General features: G+C 39.5%; 1 protein-coding gene across 1 annotated transcript in view; it reads left to right on the forward strand.

Annotated features, from left to right (window-relative positions):
• ABCA7 (ATP binding cassette subfamily A member 7) overlaps positions 1-24743 on the forward strand; it is an 882362-nt gene that overhangs the window by 604558 nt on the left and 253061 nt on the right. The window contains exons 30-33 of the mRNA XM_044053819.1: positions 404-590; positions 12984-13078; positions 21486-21518; positions 22446-22551. Of these exons, the coding sequence (XP_043909754.1) occupies positions 404-590; positions 12984-13078; positions 21486-21518; positions 22446-22551 (421 nt within the window). The remainder of the gene's footprint in view (positions 1-403; positions 591-12983; positions 13079-21485; positions 21519-22445; positions 22552-24743) is intronic.

Consider the following 24743-nt stretch of genomic DNA (forward strand, 5'->3'; position numbering starts at 1 on the left):
GGACAAGTAATGCTATATATCTGTCTTTTCTTAGGATACATTAAGAAATCTGCCACAGAATAATCATGCAGTCAGTAGTATCGAGAATAATTTTACAGATGTATAACTGCGGGAAAAACAAAAATGCTTTTGGCTCTTTTGAGAAAAATAGGCTCGCTCTTCATATAACTGTGAATTTACAGATTACTTTGGACATTCATCTTGCCTAGATTGGTCATTTAGGCTACATGTTTAGACATCAGATAGTCTAGCAGTAGGAAAAACAATGCACAAATGTAATTATTGTAGCATGTAATGAATGAAGTCAGCAGTAGTAGTAGTACTGAGACTTGTAGATGTAACGGACAATGCAATGTATTCAGTGTTAATACATATCTTTTGTATTATCCACAACACTGTGCAGGGAGGAGTGTGACCTGAGCATTTCTGAGTTTATAATGCCTCTTGTGCCCGAGTCTGTCCTTCATCTCTTCCTGCAAGGCAATTGGACAATTGAAAATCCATCACCGTCCTGCCAGTGCAGCTCAGAAGAGAACAGGAAAATGCTACCAAGTTGTCCAGAAGCTGCAGGGGGTCTCCCACCTCCACAGGTAAATTTGCTGTACAAACATGTATGCAGATAATGTGAAGATGTTGATGCTTTGTATGCAAGCAGTGAAAGTTGGTTGTGCTGAAAATCTGTTTTGTAAGTCCAGAAGAAGTCTTAATGTTTTGTTTTTCTTGCTATTTTTTCATGTTGCTTAACAGCATAGATTTTATTAGTTATCACTATATCAGTAAGTTGATTTTTTGTGTTATTAATTGAGGTTGCTAAGTACAGAAAAATACACTGGAACAGAGGGGCGATGCAATTTTAACATTAGGAAGTGGGCATTTAAAAAAATGAGTGACCATTTCTGGGAATATACTGTCTGTCTCATACATGCATTCATATAAATTTTGATAAAAGCTGAAATTTATTTACAGTTTGCAGAGTTGGCATATACAAAATTTGTGAAATAAGAAAAATGTTATATTAACTGTTACGAATGTGCAATTGTCAACTTTGTATATGCAAATTGAGAGAGTTAATTGTGTTGTAAATATCTTCTTTTGATGGCCGTACCAGTAGCCTTTATGCATGTCACTGCTCATGAGCTACAACTTTGGTGTGTGGGTGGTAGGGGGGAACTGATAGTGATGGACCAAGAAAGGTACCAGTAGTATTTATCCAACCTGCACTGAACCATAAATAGTAGAGTGAAAGGGCTATAGTAACAATGGACATGGTACTGGACTGTATCCCTGATGGGGGAGATACAAATAAATTCCAAAAGCAGAGAAGACAAGCTTCCACAGTTTCAGGCCCCGATCAGGTGACATCTTGCATTGTTTGGTTTCTTCATGACATACAGGGTAAAGTTTCAGGCTAATAAATTCCCCAGAGGAATGTCAACAGCATAGAAAGTGGGATGGGGGGGGAGACTGTATGACCCAGATATTAGAGGTCCTGGGGATTTTCTTAAAGCAGACCAGAACACAGAGGAGAAGTATGGTATGGATGTATAAGACTGTGTCAGGGAGTTGTGCCTGGGTCCCTCTGAACTAGAAGAATAGAGGAGAAGGAAGAGGGAGCACAAACATTGGGATCTAGTCCCTGGATCTGTAAGAGTGCATTTTCACAAAATGGGCTACCATAATGGATAGTGCAGAGGGCATTCACAAAGCTATTCAGGAGGGCAAGGGACAGTGGAGAAAAGGATGATAGGGCTGGAGGGGAGTTGGAATGTTAAATGATTTTAAAGACCATTGTGGAAAGGCTTAGTTTTTATTCTCATTCAAAAAAATGTTCTGTAATGCATGTTCTTCTCAGAGATGCACTGCACAGCTCAAAATGTGACTGACTACTTTAAGCTAACTGGATGGTGCTGCACTAAGGTACGTGTCTTTGTACCCCCAAGTGACCCAAGTTTGAGTGTGTATAGATGACTATTTAAGACAGAAAAGGATCGAGTGTCATATGATGGGTGTCATTTTTCCATGGAGCAAATTTCCCTGCCTGTATATAACTTCTCAAAACTGGCACTTGTCAAATCTGTGGAAGTGTGTTGATGTCTAGTATATGATGTTATTGTAGAGCATGCCACCCCCCCCCCCCCCAAGGAAAACATAGAATGTGGTGGGCAGCATGGCCGGTTGAAGAATGGCATGCAGGTACAGTATGGCAATGCGACTCAAAGCAAGGTCAAATGTCATTTTTACCAGACACTGTCTGGAGGACAGTTGCTGTAAGCTACAAGGTATAAGAGTAGCACTAGGTCCAGCTGGGCAGGGTTTGTCAGTAGCTTTAAGAATTACTGTGGAACCCAACTGAGGTCATTTGACAAAAGCCAGTCTAGGGGGGCAAAAAAAGAACAAGATTAAGCATATTGGACTTTATTAGATAATTAACTGTTTAGTATTTGTGTTAGTTTGCTGTTCGTCTATGACTTCTGAGTGTATCGGTAAACAAATGTGGCCATAGCAAGACGCAGTATCTCAGGTACCCTGAGAAAAGAAATGACAAAATAATTTGTATTTCATTATACGATGTACAGCTGTACACAATCTAGAGCAGTGGAAGCAATGAATCAGTGATGCACTGAATGCCATAACTACATTGCCCCTAAATCATAGGTTCATAGGTGTGTACTAGGCTAATGGCCCTGGAGCCTTTACAAGCCTAGCCCATAGGATTACCCTGGCATAATGCCACCCAACCTTAGTTCTTAGTGCCTCTGTCAAATAGAGCCACTGGAGTGATCCCCAGTGTGAATTTTCTATTTCCCATCCACTCATCAAGATTTCTCTTGAAGAGGGCCAGTGAGGTGCTCTGCTTGACATGTATGGGAAGTCTGTTCCATAGCATGAGCAGTCTCTGGGTTATGAACCTGTCCCTCCAGCATGTTTTATTGATTGTGGTAGTGAGGTTGAGGTCTCTGGTGCGTGTGGTGTGGAGGGATTGGGATTTATTTAGATGCAGCATTTCTAACAGAGCTGGGTCAGACATACCTTTGTAAGTCAAGCAGAGATTGCCTCTACGTAGGTGATATGAGACAGCGAATAGTTGGAGTTTTTTGAGTCTGTCCATATAGGACAAGTGTTTAAGGCCTAGGATCCTCTCTGTGAGGTACTTTTGTGACCTCTCCAGTTGTTGCAAGTGTCTAGTGAGGTACATGCCAAATGGGGCATTGTATTCGATGATTGGCCTATTAAGGGAAGAGTAGAGGGAGACAATGACCTCTTTCTTCCTGGATGCAAAACCCTTAATAATGAGATGTGCCACATAGAAAGACTTTCTGACCACAGTGGCCAGAAGAGAGGTTTCTGTCAACCTGTGTTCCCAGATCTCTTATAAAGCCTTCTGTGTTCAGTGGACTACCATAAATGTGATAATTCAAAGGAACTGGGTTTTTCCCCAAAGGGGATGACACATTTTTTGGCATTGAGCTTAAGGCCATGGTTCTGACACCAGTTGTTGGTCTCATTGAGGCCTTTCTGTAGGATGTCAACATCACTTGGGGAGTTAATAATAGCTCCCAACTTGCAATCATCTGCGAACTTTGTCAGCCAGAGTCCCTTCGTGTTGGCCTGGACTTCAGACAAGTAGATACCAAACAGGAGAAGGACCCAGGACCGAACCCTGTGGTTGTGACTGGTCGGCAGTCTGACTTGGAGTCAGCTACATTCACACTGTGTTCTATCTGTGAGCCAGTCTGCAACCCACCTAGTGATGTAGGGGTTGATGCCAAGCTTAGCAAGTTTTTTTTATGATTCCTGCATGGGGAATGGTATCAAAGGCCTTGGCCAGATCAAGGTAGGCTATATGAATCACCTTACCTTCATCCACAGCTCTGGTGACCTGACTCAAAGAAGTCGACCAAGTTGAGCAGGCATGATCTACCCTTCACAAAACCAAACTGTGTAGGATCCAGAGTTTGGAGATTCCCTATATCCTTGTTTATTAGGTCCATGATGATGTGTTCCATAGCTTTGCATATCAGAGTCATCAGGCTAATGGAGCGATAGTTCCCAGGGTCTGTAATCGGTCCTCCTTTGTGGAGAGGGATGGCTGTAGCAGTGCACCATTTGGTAGGGACAAAGCCTGAGGTGAGGCTGTGATTGAACAGGGCACACAGGTGAGGTGCCAGTTCACTCTGTTGTTCATATAGAACACAGCTAGGGATACTGTCAGGTCCTATAGAAGCTGTATTCTTGGCCTTGGACAGTGCTGTTTAACCTGTGCAGCAGTAATACTGGGTGCCTGGAATCTACCAGTATTGTTATTGGTCCTTTTGGGGGGGGGGGTAAAGTTAGCACTGAATTTGTCAGCCAGTATATTTGCAATATCTGTTGGCTCAGTATAGGAGGTACCATTGTGCAGTAGCTCAGAGCAAATCTGGGTATTGCCATGGAGATTCTTTACATAACTGTAGAAGGCCTTGTGGTTGTCTTTACTATCTGCTGCAATTCTGTTTTCATAGCTAGCTTTAGAGGATTTAATGAGGGATGTCAACCTTTTGTTGAGGCAGATAAGGGCGTTTTTCCAGTCTTGGGACTTCACCTTATTCCGCATCAGTTTCCTCCTTCTGTTGTAGAGTTTGTTTATGGCAGGGGACCACCAGATTGGCTTCCTTTTTTTTTTTTTTTTGAGGAAAGTGTCTTAGTTCTATTGGATATGGCGAGATCCATGCATTTGTGTACGTGTTCGTACAGTGCATTGGTGTATGATTTGGCAGTCATGCGACTATTCACCATTTGCATGGGTGCCGCAAAGTTAGCCACCTCTGTTTTTAGGAACCCAAAGTTAGCTTTGGAGAAGTTTTTCATGGTGGTTACCTTTGTTGGGGGGTGTGAAGGATGGGGATTTCCAAAGTGATTAGCTTGTGATCGGATCTAACCAGGGAGGAGCTGACTATTGGTGTAAAGCAACAGTCTCCCATGTTAGTAATGACCAGGTCAAGGATGTTGCTACCTCTAGTAGGGGTAAGAATGAGCTGGTCCAGGGCATTAGAATTAATGAATTCCAGAAAGTTTTGGGCAAGTGTATTGGTACATGAATAGTTTTCCCAGTTAATGGTAGGGTATTTGGTTGCCCAGTATGAGAGTGTTAGATTGGACCCTAATATTCTCCAGGGTGCTTAAGAATGTGTGAATCTTGGGACATACTTGGGGACCTATAGCAGGCTACAACCTGAATCGCTGTCTTATCCAATGTTAGCTGCACATAAAGTATCTCAGATGCATTATGTTGGGCTACCTGTCTGGAGGTGTGCGCATCCTTTATGAATATGGAAACACCACCGCCTTTGGAGCTTCGATCCAAGTACTGGGACCGAAAGGTGTGAATTGAGTTGTAGCCTGGTAGTGCAGGGGTGCTTTCTGCTGAATAAGCCAGGGTCTCAATTACAGCACAAATGTCGATGTTCTCCATTTTAAGGAGTACTTCAAGTGAGTGCATTTTGAGATTTAGACTTCTAGCGTTGAGCGGCATGACCCTCAAATTGCATTTGTTTGTAGCTGTTATGGTGGCAAGTTGGTCTTTGGACATGATATCTTTGTTTCAGACACACCACCATATATACTTATGACATAATTATTTGGCTCATATAACCTTCCAACTCCTCTAGTTGTGTAATAATTTACAGACAATATACTGATCAACCTAGTAGTTTTTTTTTCAGTCCTCACTCATAATTTACTTTCACAGTGCAGCGCCTATGGTGCCTACATCCATCCCTGATTCAATCTGCCACAAGGCCCAACTCTCGAAAGTTTCACTTTGAATATTGTCATTGTGCAATTGCCTGTTGGTCACTACAACCATCCCTGATTCCGATACTGCAGTGACTCTACCATAAGGCCCAACTCTCAAAAGTTTCACTGAGAATATTGTCCTTGTGCAATGTAAGCAAGTTTAACACGAAGAGCATTGGTGTATAGTTAGCTTTAACTAGTCAAATACACACTTGCTGTGTGCTGGAAAGAGGTTGTGACATTCCCTCAAACCAGTAGTCCTTGAACTCCAAGGGCCACTTAGTAAGCTGACCACCGTCTTTTCTGTTGAATAGATTACACTGTATTTGTCATCCTGGTTTCTGCATTCAGTAAACGAAAGAAAACCTGTCTGTTTTGTGCCTACTTGTTAATTGCTCTGTACCAACTATATTCTCATTGCCCTCTATAATAATTCATCTTGCAAATTAACCACCATTGTTACAATGTCAGACCATCTCCAACCATATGTCTCACACATCCACTTAAAAGCATGTTTATAAAACAACACTCAGCCTGTCCGAGTTTAACCCATAAATTTTAATTACTAGCCTGTCATCTATTAATTGGAACATTCTAAAAATCCTCCCCTTTTGGGCTGTAAATGAATTCAATACAACTTTCCTAAATAGCCTTGCACCCTCTAGAAGGAAAAGACTAAAAGCAAATGATGCTTTTTGACTATCCAGAAAGAGTAGAATGCTAATGCAGGTAAAGAAAAAGCATGGAAAAATAGCAAAAAGATAAAACACAACAGCTCAAACTTCAGAATACTCCACAACCATACTAAAAAGCAAATTAATGAAGACAGAAGACGGTACTATAATAACTTTTAAAGAGAAAGTAAACACAACCCTAAAAAAATTCTAGCCAATCATTAAAGAAATCTTAAATCTGTCCTACACATTCAGTCCTATCCCCCTCCCAATAATTCACCACTTGAAACTACAATAGAATTCAACTCTTTCATAGATTGTATAGCATCCCTAACCAAGAATTCCCCAAAATCTAATCCTAAACCTGCCCAACAACCAGATATTATCACATCCGCTTTCACCTTCAAACCTCTGTGCCCACATCCTGTCTAAAACTACTCTTGAACCACGCTATACTTCAGCCGATAACTGTCCAAGGGCATACCTTAAAGTAGCAGCCTATCCTGTCTCAATCCTTAATAGGTCAGTTCAGCAATCCGCATTCTCTCTCTGGAAAAAAAACACACATTGTACCTCTACACAAAGGAGGAAATTCAATAGACATAGCTAACTTTAGACCTATAGGAATCTTACCAATCCTCTCCAAAATACTTTAAAAATGTATTCAAAAACAATTGCTAAACTGTCTCCTTTGGGAAGAACTTCTGTCTCCCAAACAGTGTGGCTCTCTCCGTCCTGTGACGCCCCTGCACTGGCCCAGTAATCAAGGAGCCTCAATACTCAACTAACACCAATGAGAGATGTGCACATTGGGAGCATGACAAGTACACACAGTGAAGTACAATTTCCCATAAGAGCACAGAGATCACAGTCACTCTGGGGCTGGTTTCTCCCTCTCTCTTCAGATCCCCAATAAGACTCCCCACTGGCACAACTAAAGAGTTAAGATCTCAGCCGAGTGCTCAAGCCAAAACCTCTATCACCCTCTGTGTCCAACCAGGGCGTCGTGTCCCTGCTCAAGTAGCTGAAACACACACACACACACACACACACACACACACACACACACACACACACGCGCACACTTGAGATTTGATTTGTATACAAACACACAGACACTCCTGGGGAAGGCTAGCACAGGTTCTCTAGCTATGCCCCCCTTCTGCCCAGACTATAAGGTAGTAAACACTGCCACCAGCTGCCCTTACTTATCAGCTACTATAAGGCCATTACCAAAGGGTGGCCAATTTTACTGTGTAATGTTACTATTATCCAAATGATATGTGACAAAACATTCAAGCCATTTTAAGAGTGGCCTGTACAGTGTCACCAAATACATATGCAAGTACTCTTAGCTTAAATTTCTTTAAACAAACCAGTCACAATTAAAAGGTTTAAATATATTTAATAATAAATAATAAAAGAGCAAGACAATACTCAATAACTCAATACAGTGATAACAGAGTTCAGAATCACAGGAAATATTTTAAAACAGCATTGAAGGGCAGTCTCACGTAAATACAGAAAACATCCAGACTGATCTTACTATATTCCTATCTATCTCTAAGAAAAATACTATACCTAAATCTTACTTACAGAGCCAGGCCAATACAAGTGCTGAATAGATGTTGACAGGTCCAAAAGATAAGATATAAAATGCACAGACTTGCTCTCTGAGATGGTTCTTAAATTACTATCACATTTCTGATGGGTTATCTCAGATTACATCATTCTTGTCACCTCTGCCTTTAGTTCCCAGGCTAACAGGAACTTAAAATATAACATCTCTGTGTTAAAAATACTTAGCTCTTAGAAGTTTTGCCTAGAACTGGAAGTCGTAAAACTGTTAAAAACTTTCTACCTTGGAAACCTGTAATTATTTCTGTTTCCAGACAATAGAAAGAATTTCTAGCTGAAGACTTCTCTCTCTAAGCTGAGATAAACACCATTGTAAACAATTCAACTTATTTTCTTAGAATTTTGCTCTTTTCTAGTAGGATGCACTGTGGTTATATTTTTGATGCTCCGCACATAACATACAGTTTATTTACATTTGTAAGACAAGCCTGTGGATCATATTAATATTTTCAAATGACATTGGATTATTTACAAAATTCTAGCTAGCTGGCAGCCTTCACACCTCCCATAGTGCTAACATTGCACTTCTAATGTTTATAGATATTGTCAATAAAGATGGAAATAAAGTCAAACTAATCTGCTCCTTATTTCTGGATTTGTCTAAAGCCTTCAACACAGTTTGTCACACAAACATTTGCTTCAAATGTCCTCACAAGGTCTCTCTCAGCCCCTCCCTTCTGTGGTTCCAAAGCTACTTGTCCAGTAGGTATCTTTCAGTAAAATGGTAGTCCACCCTCTCTTTTTATCTACTGGTCACAACCGGTGTACCACAAGGCTCTATCCATGGTCCCCAACATTCTCAAAAGCACCCTCCACCCATCCACACAAAAGGCCTCTCTTATACAGTACGCAGATCACTCCACACTCATAATGCACACCAGACAACCTGGCATATTTCTAAAAAAATACTCGGGAAGCTTTAACTGCCACTACAACATGGCTTTGTAAATCACAACTCAAACTCAACCCCCCCCCCCAACAATAAAGTATACTACTTCCTTCCCCAAAGTCCCTTTCTCCTGAAAAAGCAAAATATAAGATCCTCTCTGTTAATAATACAGCCATTAAAGTCACTTCTCATAGCAAATTATTAGAGTTGCGAGTGGATGATGATCTTAAATTTGACCTGCATATACAAAATTGCATTAAAAAACTCACCAAACAACTTGGGATGCTTTACAGATCCAAAACCTTTCTCACAACACTAAAATTCCATTACTTGCTCCTCCCCTCATTACTTTAGGGTGCTGCCATCCTTACTAACCTGCAGGCATCACTAAAAGCAAGACTTGAAAATGCTCTGATAAAGTGGCTACATTTACAGCAAGCACCCCTTTCAGAATCCACTGCTATACATCACTAAAAAGCCTAAATTGGTAAGAACTAGCCCATCTACTAACATAAATATACAGCTTCTTACCAGCCTATAAAATTATCCAGTATTCATCTGTTTGTCCAGCACTAAATACTGTTTTATACAGCTATGTTCCCAATTGGTCTTTACAACCCAGTGACCAAAAATTCCTTTCTGTCCGCAAACCTATACATTTTCTGCTGTGCTTGGTCTGTACTCATACCATGTTTCAAAGGCCTGAAACTCCTTACCTGTGTCCATCAGGTCAATATCTTCCCTCCAGACCTTTAAAACCATTCTGAATGACTTCCTAGCAAAAATCTGATCCTATTCTTGCTCACCGACAGGATAAACTGTATCACTAAAGATGAACAAGTACCCATTCACACCTTACACCTTCTTACTCCCCCTTCTTCACTCACTTCCTTCAATCAGTTTCTCTCCCCTGACTCTTTTCTAAATATGCCATAACTCTGCTTTTTTCTCCCACTTCATATTGCAACTCCAGTTTGTATCATGCTAACTTAACTTTAATGTGTCTAAACTGGCTAAAATTTCTATAAACATTAAATCATTGTCAAGTTGCATCTGTTCTTAGCCAGTGTTTTTACATTGTCTAATTTTGTGTAATTATTCAAACTGTAGATATTTTTGAAAACGGTAAAATGTGTTTGTATTACTTTGGAACTTTTTCCCCGGGCCTCCACTGAAAATGGGCACCTAACCAGTTGGACTTTCCTGGTAATCAGTCAGTTAATAAATAAGTTAATAAAATTATTGAATTATGTCACTGTTTTTGACCCTACTTCCTCTTCAAAGAAACTGCTGCAAACATCCACACCTCTTCTAAGAAACACATCTGAATCTTTCCAGTTCTTCTTTTAACTTTAAACTCTGCCCTCTTGTTTTTGTAGGTATGCATATATATGGGGGGGGGGTGCATGTATCTATGTATATTATATACACATATATATCTGCTTAGATATATATGGGTGTGTGTATGTACATACACACTATCCTTTTCATTTAGGAATTACTACCACTCATTCTTTGCTGCATACTTCATTGTCTGCACTGATCGAAACAAATCATCAATGCCCAAAACAAAAGTTGAACTCGTGGTTTTAAGTGCAAACGATCTGATTTACAGTTGTGATCAAAACACAGCACTACAAATCTACCCCAACTGTAAATAACACAGAAATTACAGGTATGCCACTTACCTTAATTAACCTACCCTAGATGCCTAAACTATTTTTATTGAGTGCAATCTTCAATTCCCCTCACCACACAACATGGAGGTTCTGTCCCACCATTCTCACAATTTATATATAGTAATTCCATGGTTTTACAGCCTCTAAGAAGGGGAAATGTCCAGGAATTGTGCCATAGTTATTTTAAGTCAATTATAGCATAATTTGATTAACTTTTCTACTGATTATTGCAGGGACATTTGGCCACAGTGAAGTAAATGTGACCAATTTGATTGTTAACTATATATGAAAAATAAGATGCACACAAATGAGCACAATACATTAACACACAACACTGTAAAAAGTCAATAAGTTTGCTGATGACTGCATGCTGCGCACAGTTATCCATTCATCTGCTCATTATGCTGGATTATGCACATATCTGGTGTATTGAGAAATGTTCCTCATATGTTTTAAGTGGCATGCTTCTTCAAACAGATGTGGTCATGAGAGACCTGGGTAGTTATGTGGGCCATTCTCTCTCATTCAATCATCATGTTTCCACCATAGTCAAGAAATCTTTCTATGTGGCCCAGGTAATTTCCAAGGAAATATCGTCAAGATCCATTAAAGTAATTTTGCCACTGGACTCTTCGCTTCTCCGACCCATCATCAAATACAGTGCCCCCTTTGGTATGTACAAATCATACTGCTGAATTGGGAAGGTTCTAGCAATTTTTAGTCTAAAGAATTAAGGCCTTAAGTCATTTAGCTATCCTGATTAATTGGTACAGCTGTCCTATTAGCTGCTCTAAGGTTTTCTGTGTCTTCATTTTCAAGCTATAAAAGACCCAACCCTTTTTGACTTTCTGTTTCTTTGCAAAATCAGTGACCGTACAAGCAGCCATACTAGAGACCTAAATTTATACTAACAAATCAGGCTTTCTGGAAGGATGGGTTCCTAACTCATTGTATTCACAGCCTGTAGAATAAATTACCACTACAAGTCACGCAAAGTATTACTTTGTTTCCCTGCCTTTAAGGCTAGTCTCAATGACTGGGTAGGTAGACAAAAATGTATACTATGGTTGTTATGTATAGCCGTGCTTGAGTAGGGAGTTGGGCACCATTAAGTACTCAGAGTGGCAAGAACTTTTAAGTGAGCCTTCTTAAAGGTGTATGTAGCTAGGCCTGTTATGGTCCCCGTAATCACTTACCTAAGTTACATGTATGAGCATCGGAGAAACAGTTTTCCTTTAATGGGACCTGCATTATCATCTTTTTTTGGCTGCTGCCATTTAGAAGGTGATTGTCATGGGTGCATTGTTCCAGACATATGGCTTATCCTTACAAACTCAGTAGTGTATATTACCTATAGGTCAGAGCAAGGGTACAGGGAATCAGTTCTGAAAAGGGGTTACAGATTTGGGTCATGTGGACCCAAAACAGTAACACAATCCTAATAACATCTGAACTATTTCCTAAGAGTTACTGCACTGGAGGCATGTTTTATTTGTCAAGAATTGTGCAGTCTTGAACAATTTGGTCTTTCACCCTGCCTAGTTGACTAGAAAGTATGTTTTTATTAATTCTTTCATTCTCTTACCTTTGCCTGTGTAATTCAGTTCAAGGTTGTAGAGGAGCTGGTGAATATTCCAACACTCTCTGGACCCAATGCCATGGAATTAATCCTAACGAGGGCACCTACCTATTGCAGGATGCATACAGGCACTCTGATGTGATGTGCAAATCTGTGCCCACTATGGGAGGGATGCTAATTCACCTACAATATGTGTTTGTGATGTGACAGGAAATGAGAGCACCTGACAAAATTCGCAAAGAGACAAGAGGGGAAGTTCACACTCCACATAGTGGGTGCAGACACCCCAGCCAAGAAGCAAAATGTAGAACCAAATGCTGTGAAGCAGGAATGCCAACTGCCGTGTCACCTTTGTGTAAGCAAAACAGCAGCTTCCTCTGGAGTATAAACTTATTAGCAAGCACTCCTGTTAAAGGTTCAGCTATCAATACACAGAAGTAGCTGCTGCCATGTTTACCTCTCAGAATAATAATTATATGGCTGTTTCTGAGTCGGTGAGAAGAAAGACAAGCAATAAAAACTCTGAAAAAACATTTTAAAATCTACTTTGCTTTGAAAAACATTATTATATGTTTGCTGTATGTAACTAAATTTTGGGGATACAATGTCTATTCTTATTTTAATTTCCAACTTTCTTAAAATATTTTGGTTGTGAAACTATTTCAGTAAAAATAAACTTCTCAGAAGCACACTATTTGTTTTATAAATAAACCAACATAAATGGAAACCTCCCTGTTGTGTATTTTCAGATACAGAGAAAGACAGGAGAAATCCTTCAGAACCTGACTGGCCGCAACATTTCCGACCATCTTGTTAAAACATATTCCAGGATTGTAAATAAAAGGTACCTACATTAGGTGATATGTTGAAGTTAGTCATTCACGTTCAGGTGTTTGCACCTTTGAGTATCTCTCAGGAAAATGAATCATTCATTATTCACACAGTAAGACTTATTTTGATTTTTGCTGCATCACCTTTCCTTGTTTTTGTAATTTATTTCATGAAGTAGTTTGGAAGAACTTTTCACCAAACATATGTGGATTCAGAGTATGTGGCAAGACAGCATATAGCAAGATGAATCAGTTGGCTATTCCATAATTGGACACACAAAACATGTATGAGGATGCCATAATACCAGTTGTTATATTGTTGAGGACAGACAGCTGAGTTGCATTTATGGCAGAGCTGCATAGTATTGAATTTTCTACCTTGCACTGTAATGCAATAGTAAATTGTTAGCTAAGTGGAAATAAGTTTTTGATTTTTTTAAGTTCTTGTTTGCAACATATCTGAAGTCCTTTAATGCAATACTTGTAATTAAAATAAAAATATGTAAAAACAAAAAGCGGACACAGGCAAGGCTCCAGGTTCAGTATACGTATTACTTTAATACAACACAAGTGCTTTCACAAACTACTTCCTCTGGTGTAATAATCAGTAGAATACAAATCCCTCCTTTAAATAGACCTAAAAATGTCATAACAGATTAAAATCACATGATCCATATTGATGCTAAAAACTCACTATAAACCAGGAAGTCATGTAAATACATCCAAATGTAAATTAACACATATGATATAAAATAATAACAATCTTCAGATAGCAAGCATTACTAAAAATGTATAGAAGCTTAATATATCTGTTGTTTTCATTATCATCTCAAAAGGGGTCTGAACTTCAATTTTGGTCTTAATTGTACATGCTCATTAAGACCATGTCCTGCATCAGTTCTGAGTCTAACTATCCACTTGGCCTCTAACTCTTCTGTCTTATTATAGACATCCCCTCCTCTCAGGCTCTCAAAATTTATGGCAAAGGCAAAGAATTTAAAAACATGTGCGGAACTAGTGTTAATAACATGCTTGGCAAGAGCATTAGTCCTGCTCTTCTTGCTGATGTGATAAACATGTTCACGGATCCTTTCCTTCAGAGTTCTATCAGTTTTCCCTACATAGAACTTTCTACATTCTAATCAATGTGCCAAATATACAAAGTGCTGACTTTCACCAGTAGCCTGAACTTTAAAACTATAATTTCTGTTCTGGTCAGGATAAACAAAATGGGTACTAATATCTGTATAACCACAATAGGAACATTTCCCACAAGGCTTGGTCCCTACTTCACCTGATGGTGTAGACATATTTCTAGGCGCACAGAGACGTCTCTTTAACAATTTCATATTTCTGAAGAACCTAGGCTCACCATCAATCAATCTCGTAATTTCCTTGTCAGTGGTTAATATCCCCCGGTGCTTAGGAATAATATTCATATAAGAAGCTACATTGCTGGAATAGCATAGGGGTATCTTTAATTTGGAATTAATGCCTTTACCGTGCTTCTCTTCCCTGATCCGTCCTTCCCATTCTTCTGAGAAGTAAGGCTTAGCCTTTGTGTGTCTCAGACTCACGATTTCCGTGACATGGTTCTGTATATCAGCTTCACCATAACCTCTTTCCTTTAACTCCTGGAACATCTGTTGAATGGCCCCTATCACAAGTATATACCTTTCTTTCATAGATTTGTTGATCTTTTTGTTATATGGGAAGGTACAAAAGAAAGCTTTGTAGAATTTCATAGATATATTAATAGGACGACCCCATCTCTAAGGTTCACCTCTATATATTGCAATGAAAAGATAAATTTCCTGGATATCACGATAAATGTGGATGAAGGTTCTAACATATATACATGTTTGTATAGGAAAGACTGTCATGTAAATCATCTTCTGAGTAAGGACAGTATGCATCCTCCCTACATATTTATAAATGTCATACGTATTCACGTTTTCAGGGCATCCAGACTAAATGTCAGGGACATGGACTTCCACCAGCAGGTAGAGGCTAATAGCAAGGAGTTAAAGGAAAGAGGTTATGGTGAAGCTGATATACAGAACCATGTCACAGAAATCATGAGTCTGAGACACACAAAGGCTAAGCCTTACTTCTCAGAAGAATGGGAAGGAAGGATCAGAGAAGAGAAGCACAGTAAAGGCATTAATTCCAAATTAAAGATACCCCTATGCTATTCTAGCAATGTAACTTCTTATATGAATATTATTCGTAAGCACTGGGGGATATTAACCACTGACAAGGAAATTACGAGATTGATTGATGGTGAGCCTAGGTTCTCCTTCAGAAATATGAAATTGTTAGAGAAGCCTCTGTGCGCCTAGAAATATGTCTACACCATTAGGTGATGTAGGGACCAAACCTTGTGGGAAATGTTCCTATTGTGGTTATATAGATATTATACAATGACCCCCCCCATCAATATTCCAAAACATGCACGCTGATTGGTCAGCGTGCACGTTGTAAATCAGAGTTATAGTAGGTCTGGTTGCCCGGACTTTTTCCATTAGTGTAACTCTTTTTTTTACAGCAATGGAGAACGCAAGATCTCCGTTGCTTTTTACAACCTGTCTCACTATATTAAACGAGTTTAACATAGCGAGACAGCTGTAAAAATAGCAGCGGAGCATCTCCGTTGCTTTTTTTAAAGCTGTCTCGCTATGTTAAACCCATTTAACATAGCGAGACACTTTAAAAAGCAACGGAGATCTTGCTTTCTCCATTGCTTTTGCCCACAGCTCTGAAGAACTGTGTAAGTATACACATGCGCAGTACATCTGAACTGCCACAGAATACCAGACAGCTGTGGAAGGGCAGCAAGGAGGCATTATACAATGCCATTATTTAAGAAAAGTAATTATTTTTTTTCTTAAAGAATGTCATTGTATAATAGCAATAACCCACTTCTGGGTGTGGGTAATGCTGGACTTACCCACAGTTGTCTTTGTTTGGCCACTCAGGCTTCGCCCTCGTGACCAAACCACACCAACCATGGGTAAATCCAGCATTACCCACACCCAGGCGTAGGTTATTGCTATATTAGTGCCCAGTTTGTTCATCCTGACAAGAACAGAAATTATAGATTTAAAGTTCGGACTACTTGTCAAAGTCAACACGTATATTTGGCACATTGTTTAGAATGTAGAAAGTTCTATGTAGGGAAAACGGATAGAACTCTGAAGGAAAGGATCCATGAACATGTTTATCACATCAGCAAGAAGAGCAGGTCTAATGCTCTTGCCAAGCATGTTAACACTAGTTCCGCACATGTTTTTAAATTCTTGGCCATTTCCAAAAATTTTGAGTGCTTGAGAGGAGGGGATGTCCGTAATAAGATGGAAGAGTTAGAGATCAAGTGGATAGTTAAACTTAGGGCCGATGCAGGACATGATCTTAATGAGCATGTACCGTTAAGACCAAAATTTAAGTCCAGACCCCTTTTGAGATGATAATGAAAACAATAAAAATATTAAGCTTCTATACATTTTTAGTAATGCTTGTTATCTGAAGATTTTTATTATTTTATATCATATGTGTTTATTTACATTTGGATGTATTTACGACTTCCTTGTTTATAGTGAGTTTTTAGCAGCAGTATGGATCATGTGATAATCTGTTATGTGACATTTTTAGGTCTATTTAAAGGAGGAATTTGCATTCTATTGATTATTACCTCCTGAGGAAGCACTTTCTGAACACATTAGTGTTATATTAAAGGAATACGTAAACTAAACCTGGAGCCTTGCCTGTGTCCGCTTTTTGTTTTTGGCTATTTTACATTCCTGTTTTTGTGAATACAGGTTCCTGGTTGTTGGTGGCTATTTCTTGTGAAAATAAAAATCTGGTTTAAGTTGTTTTTGTTATGGATGTGTGACAGTGTGCTTTAAAATGTAAAGATGAACCAATGAATAAATTGTTGACTAGCACTGTTTGATGTTAACACTATGGGGATATTCAGCAAGATTCATAGCACAATGGTGCTGTGCCAAGTAATGTAATGTAGTTAGCATGTTATGGACTAGAACTGATTAAATTTGAGTGAAGGCAACAATACTGCCAGCATGTCACATAGTAAATTATTACAGCAGTATTAGTGGCAGCAATCCCACTGCAGTAGTGGCTGAGCTGAAAGTCCACAAATTCTTAAGTTATTTTACCAGTGTTCATTGGTCTGTGAGGCATTCAAAGAATACTGGCTCTACAAAATATGGGTTAAAGACATAATCGCCCATCCATGTGTCTAACATAGATTTAAATTGATTTATATTTATCAACCTTCTGACAGAATATGAATACCGATTCCATATGAATAATTGGAGTTGCATATCGCATTCATAGGGAATTCTCACAAAATGTTATGAAAATTAATAACTCTGTGCATGAGTAAGTAAATTCTTATAATTTTCCATATTTATTAAAGCTTTTAGAAACTCATCATTAAAACCTTTATTGGCCAGAATTGCTTTTCCTTGGAAATGCCTATAGTGTATGGAGAATAAATTTAAGTGATTACACCTCTCTGTTTATCTTAAATCTTTAACAATACATAATTGCTTCATAAATGTTTTCTGAACACAGACTGTAGCTTCACTAATTGACCCTTATTGTGCATACAAAATGCCGTATTCCAGTGTTGGTCTAATAAAGGATATATATGTGTGTGTGTGTGTGTATGTGTATATGTATGTATATATATATATATATATATATATATATATATATATATATATATATAATTTTTTTTTTTTTTTTTTTTCCAGCCATAGATTTTTTCATTTCTTAATGATCATGATCTAAACACTAAACATAGTATTTATATTCTTTTGAAAGGGAATTTATTACCAGTTAAGTCTCAAGTCCTTATATTAAGTTATCACTGATAATATATGACAGTTTAACATAACTGGTTTCTTTAATAAAGCCTTATCAAATTAAAGAACCTGACGTTTATCTGAACTGAATTTAAGCTTATTAGGTGTCCATATAGAAAACTCATTAAGAATATTAGTGACTGGGGTGAAAGGCTCAAAAAGCTTGCATACCCAGTACTATGCATGTTCAAACACACAAAGTGATTTCTAATTGCAACACAAAGACTGTGAGCATGGCATTCAGGGCCACCATAATGAAATGACAACTCATGTTATTGGTGAGGAAAGGGAGAGAGACATAGTAAAGCCAGAAAGATGGCAAAAGCAAACAGAGGAACATGCACAAGGGTAACCTGAATAGAAGCTAGGTTGGGGAAAGAAGGACATAACTATGAGAATATGAGCCCAGTTACATATTTGTAAGGTGGATAGAAGAAAGTGGCAGCAAGGAGCACGTGTTGGGAGGAAATATATATGGTATAGGAATGGTAGTAGGGGCAGAGAAATATACAGTGCAGAGACAGCGTAACTATGGGCACAGAGAAAAGAAGGCTGAAGATGAGAAATATTGATCTGGAAACAGGACCTGGGGAGTGAAACACAAGGAAGGGGATTACCATGATGAGGTGTAGGAAAGGGCATCGAAGGCCTACCTGAACATCTCAGAATTATCCACCCAAATGTCAGTCACCCTATGGCTGACATCATGTGTGGACACCACCTCTAGTGGCCCAATAGATGAAACCAGACAGCCATGCAGCTCTATCAGCTACATTTGGAGACCCTTCTGGGTGCTAGTTCAAGGATCCAGCTGCTGTCTTGTGTCTGCCCTGTCCAGCCACTATACCTGTCACCATGTGACCCAAGGTGGACACTTCCAGCTTTTAGACCACTTTCAGTTAAAGACCTTCTGTTCTTGCCTTCAGAGGCTACTAAGGCTATTAGAAGTCCCTCCAGATCATCTTACACAGGGTGAACTTCATCCCCTCAGTGAGAGGCAACCTGGGGATTGCCGATGATTCAGTAGCAGGCATTGTTGTCTGCTGCAAACCCAGATGGCCACCACTGCACTTCATCCTGCACCATGGCTAACCCTGTAGAAAGATAAAAATGAAAAAGAGAATAGATATCACAGATTAGTGTATATATTCAGTACAATTTTGTCTTTTTTATTATACCATTTTCATGTATATTACACATACTTCACTACCTAGAGAGCCTGCTAAGTCTCCTCTAACACTATAAGACATAAACCAGATAGTATAAAATATTGCTGACAAGAGAAAGCATTGACAGTGACAGGTGATATTCAGAATGTGCAGTATCAAACCATGTACACAGTGCTTGAATATTAAGGTGGAAACCCTGTCCATATCCTCTGCATCCCACTGGTGGATCAGGGCAGAGTGATAAATCTGCAGGTTATTGTACCTTTGCCATCATTGCTCACCAGAGTGGTTGATGCCAGTGGTATCACTCATAACACTTGCAAGCTGTTGACACACCAGAGCCATCATACTGCCACAGAAGATGCTCCCTCTAGACCTGGAGAAAGATTGGTCACTTCCCTCCTGTACCAGGAAGGTGTCTTGCTGGAACTAATGCCTGAAAAGGCAATGTCCACTGTACAAATTAGGGTGAGTAGGAAAATGATAGTCCCTTGAAAGGGACCATTTATACTGGACACCATGTGACTTGCATTATCAGGCAGCAAGGCTGCATGAGGGAAGGTGTCAGTAGCATGAACAGATGGTACTACAAGCTTAGCAACTATACAAGCTGTTTATGCTCATGAACTCCCAGTCTGAGAGTAGGGGTGAGCGTGGTAAGTGTTAACTGTGACTGATAATACATTGCATTTCAGTAGCAATTCTGAGATGATCATACTAAACACCTTGTTGGCATAATAACTGTGCTACAAGGCCTGTTTTATCATGATAGAGTATTTTCCATATTGTGGGAGTCCATGTTAGTAGATAATAGTGTGTGCTGTATAGTATAGTAATAGTATAGTATAGGCATACTTACAGCAGACAGCCTTCAGAACTGCATTGTGCATTATGTAAGCAGCACAAGCAGATACCGAGCAGAAGTGTGCGTGTGCGTGTGCGTGTGCGTGTGTGTGTGTGTGTGTGTGTGTGTGTGTGTGTGTGTGGTGGTGGTGGGGGAATAACATAGCACAGTGACATGACATCTGATTCTCATGCTGGGAGGGGGAAGGGGTGGCTAACCCTGATAGGGAAGACATTGCAAGTGCATTGAAGGTTTCTGTACTGCTTTGAGAAGGGGTCTCACCCTGACAGGAAACAAAGCATAAATACTTCTCAGGTTGTTGTCCAGTGTATGTGTTGGGGGGGTGACAGAAGAATGGAAGATGATGGGTATGACAGGTTATCTTCCTGCTGTGTAAGAAGGCAACAGTGTATCATATTAACACAGATTGGAAAACATGATACGTGGATTATGAGACCTCTGGAATATAGCTCACCATACGTGAAGCCAGCACAGTGCTGAAAAATGGCAGGCAATGCTAACATGTCTGTTGCTGCTGTCAGTAAAGCACTGAGTGTAAAAGGGTGATAAGTGTATTAGTAGGAAGGTCTAAGGATATCAAATGGGAACAAGGTGGTAGCGCTGTGATTAGAAAGGGCGGTCATACATCAACAACTGATTCACATGTGGAAGCCACAGGTGCACATTTCTTGTCTTGAGACAAAGAATTGCAATGGCTAGAAGAGGTCACTGCATCTTGATGCAGAGGTGCTACTACAGACTTCACATAAGTGGCATGAATATCCTTGAGAGAGGACAAGGTTTTCTGTGACTTGACATGACAGGGACTGTTGCAGGACATCAGTGCTTTGGTTGACCATAACAGGACACTAATACAGGAATGTCACAGAAGCATGTGCCAAGACTGAGGTACAGGATTTTGCCTGGGGCCGGTCCACCACAGCAGATGGACCATCAACACAAAGTTATCTCATAGAGGTTAAGGAAGTCCTGTTAAACCTGATACAGATGAGAACCTTCATAGCTGACAGTGGTTTGGATGTGGGAGCCAAGTTGGTGACCACTACCCAGGTGTCTGTAGGGGTTGCACTCAGGTTAGTACTAGTATGTTCCATTACTGGTATATGGTGATCCACTAGTGTGACTGGGTTAGTCATCAGAATCGTATGCATATCTGTTCTCCATGTACATCAGGACTGCAACCATTAAATAATTGTTCTAGTTGATTAAAAGTGAGCACTTTTAGCCCGCCTCAGGATTTCATCAGACCTAAACACAAGCTAGGTTTAAATAGATATTCAGATACACACATAGCAGGTTATCTGCACGCTCTCTCTCTCAGAGATCCCAATGCCATAATTTTGTCATTTGGAGCAGTATCATTAACTTCATTAACAAATTGTCTTACTGGTTGATTTCCTTTGACCTTACCAGCTTTATAAATATCTTAAAAAAGTACACTTACATTATACTGGTATGTTTATTCCTGTTTTTTTTTTTTTTTTTTTTTTTATTTTAGTTTGCGGACCAAGAAGTGGGTTAATGAGTTCAGGTAAGGGCCTAATGTTGTTAAATTATTTATTTTAATGTGAGAAAAAGTTATGCTATATGTTTTATTAATTTTATTATGCTGAAATACCTTACTTGCAATAAAAGTATTACCTTGCAGTATGCTCAGGCAATATTCATAAACCAAAAGTCATGGCAGTTTATAAGGTCCCTCTCCTAATACCATCACCAAGACAAGGAGTTTAGAGTAATAGCCATTCAGTTAAGCATTTATTAGTACAGGCTGTGCTGTTTTTGTGAGCATATTATTTAGCAGAACATTTGTGCATGTTTGCTTCTTGAGGGAGCATTTCTGAATTGGTCATATTTGTATTGTAAATCTACAGCCCTGCTGTCTTTTCTGGCTCATGACCTCAGACCCATTACGTTAATTTTGTAGTATTTGCTTCAGAAATTCTTACTGGGACATAATTCTTGTGCTACCGTTTTTCCTACTAAATTGTCCTGCTGAGTTCCATCAGGATGTGGTCCGGGTTGAATTAGTAATATATCCGTGAATGGACATCTTTTTTCAATCTTCTCATATTAGACAGAGATTTTTACCGGTCACTTTTTTTTTTTTGGAGGGGTGCTACTTGCCTAGACCCATACTAAAATCTTATTTCAGCCACAGTTTGTGAGTCTTACCAGTTCCAACAAACTGTGGTGCCTTTTTAACAGCAAAAAAAAAAAAAAATGTTGTGATGCGTCCTTTTCATATGAGGTGAATGACTGGCCACTATAGACATAGTGTGTAGTGTGCATTGTTTTATAGATATGGAGGAATCAGTAAAATGTCAGTGAGAATGCAGTTTGGACTGTTTATATAGAATACTGAGGAGAGGAATATACTGTGATTGCAGTGTGCACTGTTTTATAGGTACTGAGGAGTAAATAAAATGTCATGATTGCAGTGTATATTGTTTTATAGGTACGGAGGATTTTCACTGGGAGCCAAGAATAGCCAGATTCTACCCTCGGTTCATGAAGTGAACAGAACTATCCAAAAGATAAGATCTCTGCTTACAGTGTCAAAAGTAAGTAGGTGAGAGAGCAGCAATGTCAGGGGTGTATAGTGTAAGGGTATTGTTTATGGGTCATCCATGCCTCCTGTTGAAATTACTGTTTTGTTTACTGCATATCCTTTAGTAATGTATGTGTAACTGTTTTCTTGGTCAGTTTGGATTATGCAGTTCTGTATTTGCATTGTGTATTTGGTAGTCTTGGCTTGTACATACCGGCTTGATTACTACCCAGGTCTTTGCATTACAAGTAGTCCCAAACGCAAGCAAAACTAGCTTGCCAGTTCAGTTGAGATGTGTTTTATCATTTCAGGAGTATCTACAGAATCAAGCACATTGCTCCATTTTCTTACTGTTTAACTCTCATGCATTTAGCTCTTTCTTCATATTAGATTATTATAATGGCATAATTGTAGGGTCTGTTGGAGAGAGGGTATCTACTAACTTCAACTAGTGCAGACCTCTGTAGCTAGGATATTAATAGGGATGCTTTTGCATGTCAAGATTTTACTTCATAGGTTCTTCTGCAGTGTGCAACAGCTGGACTGTTCTTCCTTAGAGCTCTTTTTTTGAACATTTCTTCAAAGTGGTGTAGGCCGTGCTCAGGGCAGACATGCCTCTCCTTTCCACATACTAGAAGTCCACACATGTATGAGACATACTTTATAGGAAATGTATTGCATTTATTAATGGAAAAGCATTTCAGAAAGTTTAGTGGGTTCTTGTGGTCATCTCATCACCAGCCACAACCCTCGGAGGAGTTGCTACTGTTGCTTAAAGAAAAGGTTGAACCACAACCTTGTCTATAATGTCATACTTTCAAACTGGTCACTGGTATTGGTGAAAAGAGAAGACGGAGGTCTTTCTTGATGATAGCAGGTAGCCGCAATAAAGCAATGCCAGTTCTGCCCACAGTTTTATTTATCCTTTGTTGAGTGGGTTAGTCCCACTATCCCACTAGCCTATTAGCCTCTTTTCAGGACAGATCCAAGTTGGCATTTATACTATTAGGGGAAACTTGGCCAAGGCACTTGGGAAATTCCCATACTTTTCAGTATGTGCCATGGGATCTCTTACATCCACCTGAGTTGCCACCAGCTCAACCCGATGTGGTCTAGGTTTAATGTCTGCTCCAGGTAGGAGTCCAAGATGAGAAAGAAGGTAAAGGATCAGGAGATTAGGGAATGACGAAAGCCATATCCCCCAGATTATTTACCTCGTATGCCATCATTGGACCTAAAAACAGTAGCATATGCACTTGTCATGTGCCCCATCAATTGCAGCAGTGTGACCTAATTTGGGCCTTTTGATGGTGACACTGCTCACCAGCAGGAGCTGTAGACTTCTGTGGTCAGAAATTTGACTAATGCCTCATGACCCTGTCATATTACTTCTGGGATGCATAGCTTACAGTGGCTGCTATTAGCTATAGTATTGTTTTTTATGATCCTCCTTTTAACCTCTAAGGGCCACCACAGTATGGATACTACATGTTTGAAAGGAATTGTTTGATTTGCTCTCCAGCAATACCATTCAGATCATGTGAGGGGCTGCCGCTTCTTACTGTGATCCTTTTAAAGGCCTTCTATAGAGATTTTTTGCCCTCCACATGCCATTCTTTTGTAACCAACTACCTTACTTGATATGGACTTGCAGGACTGATGCCTCATTAGGAAGTTCCTGAAATACCATCTGATTAGGAGGGTTTATTTAATTTCATTGAGAGATTGATTCATTAGTTCTGTCATCCATTCCATCTGTCTAGGAGTTTGGTTTATCAGCTCATAATCACTTTAATCTTACAAATTTCTTACTGATTGCTTTTTTTATATGTATAGCACTTATAAGCAGCTTAATAAATAATAATTGAAACCTCTTCTGCTTTTGAGTCCATCACTTTGGTGAACAGGACTGCTTTACAGGCTGCGAAGTCTTTCTCCCTCTCTCTCAGCAGTCAAAAATCAGAACGAACTCCCATCGCCAGCTGATAACAGTGAAGTATACAGGAAATGCAGTCTCCTGGTAGCCACTTTTGGAAGTGAGTTTACAGGATTCTAGTTCCACTCATCCCACACTTGAGGCTTCTCCTCCAGATTGTAGTAATATGTTCTGCAGTTGGTTTTGGATCCATTGAGTCTGTTCTTTACTTCCCCAGGTTCAACAAATTACAGTGCGAGTTGAGCAGGCTCCTGTAGGCCTTCCCATGT

Source organism: Protopterus annectens, chromosome 13.part0, assembly GCF_019279795.1.
Source record: "Protopterus annectens isolate FY-2018-M chromosome 13.part0, PAN1.0, whole genome shotgun sequence".
NCBI lineage: Eukaryota > Metazoa > Chordata > Ceratodontiformes > Protopteridae > Protopterus > Protopterus annectens.